The sequence below is a fragment of the Callospermophilus lateralis genome, chromosome 11 (genome assembly GCF_048772815.1).
Source record: "Callospermophilus lateralis isolate mCalLat2 chromosome 11, mCalLat2.hap1, whole genome shotgun sequence".
NCBI lineage: Eukaryota > Metazoa > Chordata > Mammalia > Rodentia > Sciuridae > Callospermophilus > Callospermophilus lateralis.
The window spans coordinates 21325112-21335639 of NC_135315.1; the positions used below are offsets into that span (position 1 = coordinate 21325112).

General features: G+C 40.7%; 1 protein-coding gene across 1 annotated transcript; it reads left to right on the forward strand.

Moving 5' to 3' along the window:
• Nucleotides 1-252: 252 nt before the first annotated feature.
• Nucleotides 253-5692, forward strand: Krt12 (keratin 12). Its single transcript, XM_076871792.2, has 8 exons — nt 253-804; nt 1263-1345; nt 2267-2423; nt 3251-3412; nt 3510-3635; nt 3762-3982; nt 4708-4778; nt 5595-5692. Exons 1-8 carry the CDS (start codon nt 253-255, stop codon nt 5690-5692), a joined length of 1470 nt encoding a protein of 489 aa, XP_076727907.2.
• The last annotated feature ends 4836 nt before the right edge of the window (nt 5693-10528 follow it).

Sequence of the window (10528 nt, forward strand, 5' to 3'; positions counted from 1 at the left end):
TAACAGATATTTCATGCAAATAATTATTCAATTATTTCTATGTCAATGAATTTTCGCTATTCATAAATCATTCCCTTGCTGAGCGGAACAAAAAGTTGGGGGCAACTCCCTGTTTGGAATGGGGACAGTGAACTTTTCAACCTCGATGCCCATCTCACAGCCTATAAAAGGTCAGCACTTTTGGCTGGCTGGCAACGCTTCCTCTCCAGCTGCCACCACTTTCCCCAGGCCCTCAGTCTCTCCAGCGACACCATGTCACTCTCAGTGCGCACCTCTGGGCTGTCTCGGCGGCTGTCCTCTCAGAGTGGGATGTCGGGCAGACCCAGAGGCATATCCACTTCCAGCATTGCAAGTGGCTATGGGGGAAGCGCCTATGGCCTTGGAATGGGCTACGGAGGAGGCTTCTCAGCTGCTTCTATGTTTGGTTCTAGTTCTGTCTTTGGTGGTGGCTCTGGAAGTTCCTTGGCAGGAGGACTGGGCGCTGGCTATGGAGGATCCCTGGGAGGTGGCTTTGGAGGAGGGATGGGGATGGGTTTGGGGGGGAACCTAGGAGGTGGCTCTCTAGTTGTCCTCTCTGGCAATGATGGAGGCCTTCTTTCTGGATCAGAAAAAGAAACCATGAAAAATCTGAATGACAGATTAGCCTCCTACCTGGATAAGGTTCGAGCTCTGGAGGAGGCTAATGCTGATCTAGAAAACAAAATTCGAGATTGGTATGAAACACGAGGGACTAGGACTGCAGACTCAGGGTCACAGAATGATTACAGTAAATACTACCCAGTGATTGAAGATCTCAGGAATAAGGTAAGAACATGTTTTCTGGGGCGGCTTTGGGAATTATTTTTCTTTTATTATTATAATATTTTACAGTAAAAATTATCTACTAGATATTTTTCAGGTTGACTGTACTTGGATAATTTTTTCATCCCAAGAAGTTTAGAGGTCTGGGGGAGTAGCCCAGTGGCAGGCAGAGTGCTTGCCTAAAGTGTGCAAGGCCCTGGGTTTGATCTCCTGCACCAGAAAGTTTCAACTATCATTCACCATATAGTGACTATATTTCTACTCTCATCCTAGGAAATGTATGTTTAATTTTTCAATATCATTTTATAAATAGGTTTCCTTAGGGAAAAAAATGAAACTGCCTTAAACTGATAATGAAACCCAGCATTTAAGATTACCACTTGAACTCTGTGTCAAAAATATCTTTGTAAATTAGTAGCATATTAGAACTTCATTTTCCATGTCTCCCTTTATTTTGCCAGATCATTTCTGCCAACATTGGCAACGCCCAGCTCATCTTGCAGATTGACAATGCCAGACTGGCTGCCGAGGACTTCAGAATGAAGTGAGTAAAACAGATGGATGATAACCGACCTTCCCTACCACGTCCTCTTATTCCCTTTTTCCTGTCTTCAGTGATAGCAAATTTTTCAAATCTTCTGAAGTTCACATTCTCCATACATTTGGTGTTTGGCAAATGCACATAGGACATTCTAAAAAGTAATTAGAATCAAACACACTTCACAGTACACATTCTTAAAATAAGTTGCTTACTCTTAAGGCTATGGATCACCATAGTTATAATGACTCATAATTCAACATGATAATTCTACTAATGTCCTAAACTTGAATTTTCAATGTTATCAAAATGAACTAATGATTTTTTTTGACAAAGGTTTCATTGAAACAGTTGTTTTCCTCTTGGCACATACAACTGAAAGATTAAACATCCACTTTTATTTGTATTTCCATCTCCTTTTCCATATCCCATTCTTCAAGATATAAGGAATAAAAGCTTTTTGCATTACAAAATTTCCACACGGGAAGGTGATGGCCTGAACCTGTAAGATCTTGTCAAAAGACCTAATGAAGAAGTACTGATGTTTTAAATAAAATACATCATGAAGAAAATTAAGTAAAAAGAGTAACTATTATTTAATTTTCAATTATTTTTAGGATGCCATTAGGAACTGCACCTAGAGATAGGGGCTGCTATTTATTGTTCATAGCTGTAGTAGCCAAAGGGGACTCTGTTCCCCGGGGTGCTATTGGGGTTCATTGCTGGTCAAAAAGCATCACCTCATAATTTTTCCCTTAATTATGACACTTGGAAAGAGGAAGGAAGGGAGTCACAAAAGCAAAAACTGTATCACACACTACAACGTTGCTGTTTTCAAACAGTTGCAGCGATTCATGCACCAAATAACCCTGAAGATGGCAGTGGCCTTGTCAAAACTGTTGTGTTGAATCCCTAAACTGATTTCAGGTATGAGAATGAGCTGGCTCTACGCCAGACTGTGGAGGCTGACATCAATGGCCTGCGCAAGGTGCTGGACGATCTGACCCTGGCCAGAACTGACCTGGAGATGCAGATTGAGAACCTGACAGAAGAGCTGGCCTACCTGAAGAAGAACCACGAGGAGGTCAGAAGTTGTCTTTTTTTCCTCCCAGACCCCAAAATTATAATTTCAGATTTGCAAATCTAGGGTTAAAACACGGCCTGTTCAAGTGGCCATTTGTTTTGGGTGTGTCTGTGGGTACATTGCTGCTGCTGCTGCTACTAATGGTTCCTACTAAGGTTTAACAAAACAGAGGCACTTTCTGGTTTTGTCATTTTCATTATTAGATAATGACAATAAGAATTTTAATTATCTTGATTTAGTGGTTTTGAAAAAATATATATAATATGTCACAAGTTAGATAAAAACAAGTCTACCAATAACATGCAATGCTATATATGCCACACGTGGAACTCTGATGGGCCATGATGTATATCAGAGGCTGGTGTAGAGAATGGACACCAGCATTAAGTTTCTAAAGGATTCTCTACTCAATTTTCAATGACTGGTACAAACTCTGCAAGCCTGGGTACTGCTTGCAGCCCTCCCTCAGGTAGCTGGCGTTGAAAACCCTCCAGCAACATGCATACCAAGCCTCCCCTCCTGTATAGACAGTGGACCCTCTAAAAGGAGAGCCAACCAGTCCTTCTGGGTCCCAGGCACAGCATATAGGGCCTATAGTGTCTTAAAGGGCCTGTGAAAATATCTTTTTTTTTTTTTAAGTCAGAAGAATATGATGAATGTTTAAAGAGTTTAATATATTGATATATTTGTCTTTATACCAAGTCAATCAAAAATATATAATTTTTACTATTGTTGTAATGAAAGAGGCCCAGAAAAGCAAAAGCATCTAGGGCCCTCTAAAATCACAATGGTCCCCTGCACCTCGCTTTTTCACTTGCTGTCCCTAGGAGCTCCTAAGTTGCCGGGCAGGTGGCCCAGGCGAGGTCAGCGTAGAAATGGACGCTGCACCAGGAGTGGACCTCACCAGGCTCCTCAACGACATGAGGACACAGTATGAATCCATGGCTGAGCAAAATCGGAAGGACGCAGAAGCCTGGTTCCTTGAAAAGGTAACAACACAAACGCAAACGGCTTTGATTAACAGTCACGGAAAGAGAGCTCGAGGCTCCAGGCTTGAGCTCCCTGCGCCCCTTTTTGCTGTTGCAGAGCGGGGAGCTCAGGAAGGAGATCAGCACCAACACAGAGCAGCTTCAGTCCAGCAAGAGCGAGGTCACCGACCTGAGGCGCGCCATGCAAAACCTGGAGATCGAGCTCCAGTCGCAGCTGGCCATGGTAGGACCCGCACCATTTCAACTTCCAAACATAACGCTGCACCCAAAGTATGTTAGACCATTGGCTGCCCTCCTGTCTTCAGTTTCCTTCATTGTCATGTCTGTGCCATTTCCCTTCCACATGCAGAAAAAATCCCTGGAGGACTCTTTGGCTGAAACCGAGGGTGGCTTCTGCTATCAGCTGTCCCAGGTGCAGCAGCTCATCGGCAACCTGGAAGCCCAGCTGCAGCAGGTGCGAGCAGATGCCGAGCGCCAGAGCGTGGACCACCAGCGCCTGCTGGACGCCAAGGCCCGCCTGGAGCTGGAGATTGAGACCTATCGCCGTCTGCTGGACGGGGAGGACCAAGGGTGTGTACACGTTCAAGTTGGAAATACTTTCTGGGGCTGACAAATAGTGGGCACCCGATGCAGTTTTTTTTGTTTGTTTGTTTTTGTTTTGTTTTGTTTTGTTTTTTGGTTTGTTTGTTGTTGTTTTTTTCCTGCAAGAAGAAAAGGTTCTTTAGTTGATAGAAAATAATATATTTAGGAAATACGATGCCTGGGATGTATTAAATACTGTGCAAAGTATTTTCACACCTCATCACACCTGATAATTCATAAAATGCTGTGATGAGCAAAGACACCACAGACAGAAGGAGATGGTAAAGGAACCTGCATGTACCAGAAAAACTGCCCTTTCAGTTTCTGGTATCAGTGACCTGATGCTAAGATGGCATATCAGATGGGAGCCATCTGAACCACCTCAGACCTATGATGACAAATCTTCCAGAAGAGATAGCAGCTCCTTCTAGGGAAGGAGAACTCAGAGCTGTAAATTGGAAAATCTCGTTTCTGAAACCAAATCTTCCATTAATTGCCAGGTCTCTTCACTCTGAGATCCCGTTTTAGGCAGGGTTTAGAAACAAGAGTGCATTGAACCAATTGATTACTCTCAGGGTGCATCCTTCAGTCGAGACATTTGGAATATGTTCTCTATTTGACCATAGTATTCCATACCTTTATGACTGTTGGCTCAAACAGCAAATTCTTATTTCTTCTCATTCCAGGAGGAATCATGTGATATCTATCCACAGTGATGGTTTTGATGAAAATTTATCTGTGACAGGCTCCAAATCTCAAGCACAGTCGATTGATTCATCCAAAGGTAGGCAGATAACAATCACTGAAAGTAAATTGGAATCACATCTATTAATGACTAAAATTGTAAGATCTCTTTGAACATTACAGTATTATTAACAATTTAAATCTAAAGTATACCTGTATTCTCAGCCAAGGAAAAACATTTGTGTAGTCTTACAGCAAAAAAAGCAGTCCCGGACTAGGGGTGTAGCTCACTGATGGACCACTTGCCTAGCAAGTGCAAGGCCCTGGATTCTATCTCCAACACTGCAAAGGTGCGGGGCAGTCCATAGCATTGTAAAACTTTTTTGCAAGCCTACAGGGGGAAATCATACTCTCCAAAGAGGTACTATGAGTACCACACCACTTTTGAAATTTTCAAAAAGAAAAATATTCATTTTTGCATAAGGTAATACTGAATATATTTCATTTTCACTGAGGGGAAAAAACACATTTTGTTTTAAAATGTAAAAGTTACCTTTTTTTTGGACTACTGAGCCACATCCCCCAGCTTTTATTTATTTATTTACTTACTTACTTACTTATTTATTTATATTTTATTTTTTAAATTTTGAGACAGGGTCTCACTAAGTTGCTTAGGGCCTTGCTAAATTGCTGAAGCTGGCTTTGAACTTATAATCCTCCTGCCTCAGCCTCCTAAACCACTGGGATTATAGGTGTGTGCCAACACATCCAGCTAAAAGTCACTTTTGAAAGTTTAAATTTAATGGATTGTATTAGCTAATATATAACTTAGTTGCTTAAGTCAAACAACAGCCAATTTTGGATTAAATATTTGAAACACTAACATCTGCCCCCTTTATTCCATTTTACTCGTTAGATCCAAACAAAACCCGAAAAATCAAGACCATCGTGCAGGAGGTGGTGAATGGTGAGGTGGTCTCATCCCAAGTTCAAGAACTTGAAGAAGTAATGTAAAATTTCACAAAATCTACCCTGTGGTTGGTTCCTTAGGGACAAGCAATTTACAACTAGAAATGATGCTTTCAGAGTGAGGTGCTGAGTTCAGTCTCTATTTTGGTCTGTTTCATTCTCTTTGTATTTCCTACTCACTTTTGAGTCCTTTCTGCTCTATGAGACAATATCCAATTAAAACCATGCAACCATGTTGATCTTCATAACCCACCAAAATTACTTTACCTTCTGGATCTAGAATAGTCTTTTAATGAACTTTCTTCTGGTGATCTGGACTATTTTTATTAATCACAGAACTTCGACAAAGTAGTATTGTTTTAATGGAGCTAATTTGAATAAAAGACTAATGGCAATAATATGAAGTGTGCACATTCTTGATTCCAACAATAATGTCAAGGGCTTAGAGAGAAGTTTTTGAAATATTAATAGTCAAGGAGAAAACACAAAGATGCCTGGGTTGAAGATTAAGTTAAGAAGATTCTTTGAGAAGTCCTGTCCTATTTACAGCAGCCCATTTAGGTTGCCAAAAAATTATATTGTCCACTACAAGGGATAACAATTGTCCTGTTAATTTTCTAGCACATTGACTGGATATGGTGACCCACTACTAGAATCCCAGCTACTTGGAAGGTTCAGGAAGGAGGATTTCACAAGATTGAGACCAGCCTTAGCAACTTAATGAGAGACTGTCTCAAAATAAAAAAGGCAGTGGATATAGCTCAATGGTAGAGTGACCCAGAGTTCAATCCCCAGTACTGGGGGAGAAAAGACAATCATTGAGACCCTACAGCATGCCAGGTTGAAGGCTCAGTGATAAGTAAAATATATCCTCATCTTAAGTAGCTCAGAGTTAGGGAATGGTGTCACTGTGAGAGAGGCTAAAGAGGAATTTAAAGGACACGTGGAGGAAGAAGTGGCCAATATGTCAGGCAACAATTAAAAGCTTCATACAAAAATCAACCAGGCAGAGGAGAGGGAAAGGAAACAGAATAAATACATGTGACGAGACACAAGGGTGGGAATGAATATTGCTTTACTCTCCTTTCTCCCAGCTGGCAGCAGTGGGGCCCAGGGTGGGGTTTCTATTGGGATGAGTCAGAGCCACAAGGCAATAACAGAAGTCATGTTCTGAGCTGGGCCAGGAGGCAGCCAAAGTCTAAGCCTGAGTAGACGGTGGTTTGATCTGGGTTGCCAAATTCAAAACCCTAAAAAAGAATACAAGCTCAGGGTTTCATGGTTAAGAATATGGGCTCTTCAGCCAGACTGGATTCAAATCCTGACCCTGATACATAATAGCGAATAACTTAACCTCTGATCTTTAAGGTGGAAATAACAGCAATGCTAGTATCTGCTTCACAGAGTGGGTATTGTCAAGATGAAAACCCCAGTAACCTGGGAAGTACTTAGAAAGTACTCAATGTTTGTGTCTCATCGTTTACTATATGGAATCAAAATGGGATGGGGAAACCAGGGGAGGGATGAGCAGAAGTGTCCAGGGGAGCAGAGGGGAGGGAATGAGCCAAGCCTAGATGAATCCCAGAGCTGAGTACAAAGCCCACAGAGGGCTCTTGTGCCATTTTAAGCTGACTTGCTTCAGTGTGCAGCTTTCTGAAATCAACCTTGGTTTTACTATTTCAGGTCCTCCATTCATTTCTCCAGCACACATCATAGGAGGACCTCACCTTTCACACCCAGAGAGATAATCAGGGTCTTTTCCTGAGAACAAGGTCCCTATTCCCAGTAAGACTCGATGTCACTTCCATGGTACTCAAAAGTGCCTGCAAAAAGCTACTGTTTTAAATAACATCCGTTTTCCTTGTAACCAAACAGAATGGTGCAAGACTCAAAGGAGAAAGGGGTTTGCACAAGGATCATTTCTTAGCCATCTTAGTTTCTCAGCATTCCCCCCACAGGACTCCCTGAGACACTACTTTCACTGGAAGCATTTTCTCAGACTTCCTTCTGCAACCTCTGAATGTTGATTCCATCCTTCTCTTTAAATACTTGTTCCCCAGGAAATGTCAACTAATCCCGTGGCTGCCAATACCATCTAGGCACTGGTCACTTCTTGGAGCCTCCACAGTGGCCCAGGGATGCTCCTAGTACTCTTGCCCTCTTGTGGGTGCCTTCCACAAGGAAAAGAAAGCAGACCTGTGGAGGAAGTGACAGTGCATGACTCCAGAGGATAGATATAAAAGCGTTTCAGTTCTGCTCTGGTCTCTTAGGTTGCATACCATGGAGGAAGTCAGCCGCTGCAAGATTATACCACGGGGGTAGGGGGAACTATCTGAAAAAAATCAATGATTTCACGAAACTTCCCTGAGTCACTGATGGCCCAGGAGTTCATGGAATAGCATTCCTTTCCTAATAATCTCTCTGTTAGAATATTGTACAATCTTCACTCAACTATCTAAATCCATATTGCCCTCTTCTCACTGTCCAGAAATGCAATTAACAGCATCTGTCTTAGTCTGTTCAGGATGCTCTAACAAAACACCTTACACCAGGAGAGAGATAAATGACAGAAATGCGTATCTTTTCAGTTCTGGAAGCAGATTCAGTGTCTGGCAAGGGCCCGCTTTCTGGTTTATAGACTGTGCCTTCTCCCCACATCCTCACATGGTGGGAGGGGCAAGGCAGCTCGTGGGGCCTCTTTTCATTCATAAGGGTACTAATCCCATTCACCAGGGCTTTGCCCTCATAACCTAATCAACTCCCCACCTCCTAATACCATCACATTGGTGATTAGGTTTAACATATGTATTTGGGGGAACACAAGCTTTCAGACCATAGCAGCAAACTTGTCTTGAACTCAAATCTTTGTTCACTTGACCACAAGCCCTTATTCTGCACAAGCATAAAAGGCCCCTCTGGACTCTTATGAACTGCAGAAGTGGAAGGTCTGTCTTTAAGGAAAGTAACTCGCTCAGAAGAGGAAAAAAAAAAAAACTAAGGAAAAGATTAGACAGCAAAAGACAAACAGATTGTCTGTGATTATTTTAAAATTTAAAATTTCACCAATTGAAAATTTCACTTTTAAATGCTTTTATTTTGTATTAAGCTAAAGAAAGGTCTGGAAAATACTGTAGGTACTGAACTGTTACAGTAATCTCCTGAGGATTAGCAAGGGCTGTGGAAAGTAATTTTTTCCTTTGCATGTTGTAAAAAATGTTTAACGAACAGCACGTATGACTAATAATCCTGAGGGCAGAAGGGGAAGGACTTTAAATTATTCAAAACAAACGGGTTTGCAAATAGGTCACCGTAGGAAGGGAACGACCTGGAAAAACAACCATAGACAGCCAAACGACGTACATGTACTTTGGATAATGATGTCTATCACATTCCACCATCATTTCTATTTGATTACAACCATAGATATGAAAAATTGTACTGTATATGTGTAGTATGAATTATAATGCATTCCGCTGTCATATATAAAAATAATAATATTTTTTAAAATAGCTCTTTATTTTTTTTAATATTTATTTTTATAATTGGACACAATATCTTTATTTCAGCCATTTATTTTTTACTTGGTGCTGAGGATCAAACCCAGAGAACTGCGCATGCGAAGACAAGCACTCTACCACTGAGCCACAACCCAACCCTAAAAATAATAACAATTTTTTAAAAACCTAAAAAAAAAAAAAGGGTCAAAGGTATGACTTTAGGCTTTATAATAGCGCCCCCTGCTGGAATATCAGGAGAGCAACTTTATTATTACCATTATTAATATATTAATTGTAAAAATTAATGAACTTCCCTGAGACATCTACACACATGCATATACCATGTCTTGATCATGTTCACATTCCCTTCTGTCCTCTCTTGTCCTCTCCTCTCTCCCCTTTCCCTTAAAATCCCTCTTCTACTTTCAGGATTTTGGGGTGGGGGGGCAGGGGAAGAGATGAATAGTTTCTTCCACATATGAAGAGAAAACTTGCAATATTTAAAAAGGAATTCATTCATAAGGGTACTATGAATGGATTCCTTTGAAAAATTAACCTGTTTGTTCTGGCCACTTGAGATGTTCTCAATAGTAGAAACTTTATCTGAGAGACAGGGAGACAGAGGGAAGAAGGCAAATGAAGAGAAGAAAGAGAAGGAGAAAGCAAACTTTTTTTAAAGCATCAACTTAATAAATCAAAACTATCTTATGTAACTAATAATTACTCCCCAGAAAGGCAAAAGATTTTTAAAAGGTAATCATTTAGAGTTTAGAACACCAGACAGCCAATCTGAACTACTCAGGGCTCTAAATAATACACTTGAATATCAAATGAAAATGAAAAATATATTCATATAACTGAATAAATGGTTTTTGATGTGTACTAAATGTTTCTTAACTCTTGGCATTGAATCTAAAATGTCATCATTTAATATTAGTATCATAAGCTTAAAATCAAACTAAAAATGTTGGGATGGTAATTGAATGAATCTTCTTTCAATTGCAATAACATATTTATAAAAGACTTGTTATGACGAGAATTCTAGGTTAAAAAATAATTCCCTGGTGGGGCTGAGGCTGGGGCTCAGTGATCGAGTGCTCATCTCGCTTGTGTGAGGCACTGGGCTCGTATCCTTGCACTGCATAAAAATAAATAAATTAAGTAAAGGTATTGTGTCCACCTACAACTAAAAAATATATATATATTAAAAATTCTCTGGTGAATAAATAAATTATGACAAACCCCCATACTCGAATACAACCTTCCAATAAATAAAGACAGAACTAATCTACAAACACTGAGGAAGCCAGGTGCTGCTGTGGGATGCACCTAGCTATTTGGGAAGCTTAGGCAGGAGTATCACTTGAGCCCAGGAGTTCAGAGACAG

Excerpts from the sequence above, each read along its gene's own strand:
- Krt12 (XM_076871792.2), top strand. The coding sequence starts at position 253 with ATGTCACTCTCAGTGCGCACCTCTGGGCTGTCTCGGCGGCTGTCCTCT. Across the intron at positions 1,346-2,266 it reads GCCGAGGACTTCAGAATGAA|GTATGAGAATGAGCTGGCTC; the intron begins GTGAGTAAAACA and ends AACTGATTTCAG. Across the intron at positions 3,636-3,761 it reads TCCAGTCGCAGCTGGCCATG|AAAAAATCCCTGGAGGACTC; the intron begins GTAGGACCCGCA and ends TTCCACATGCAG.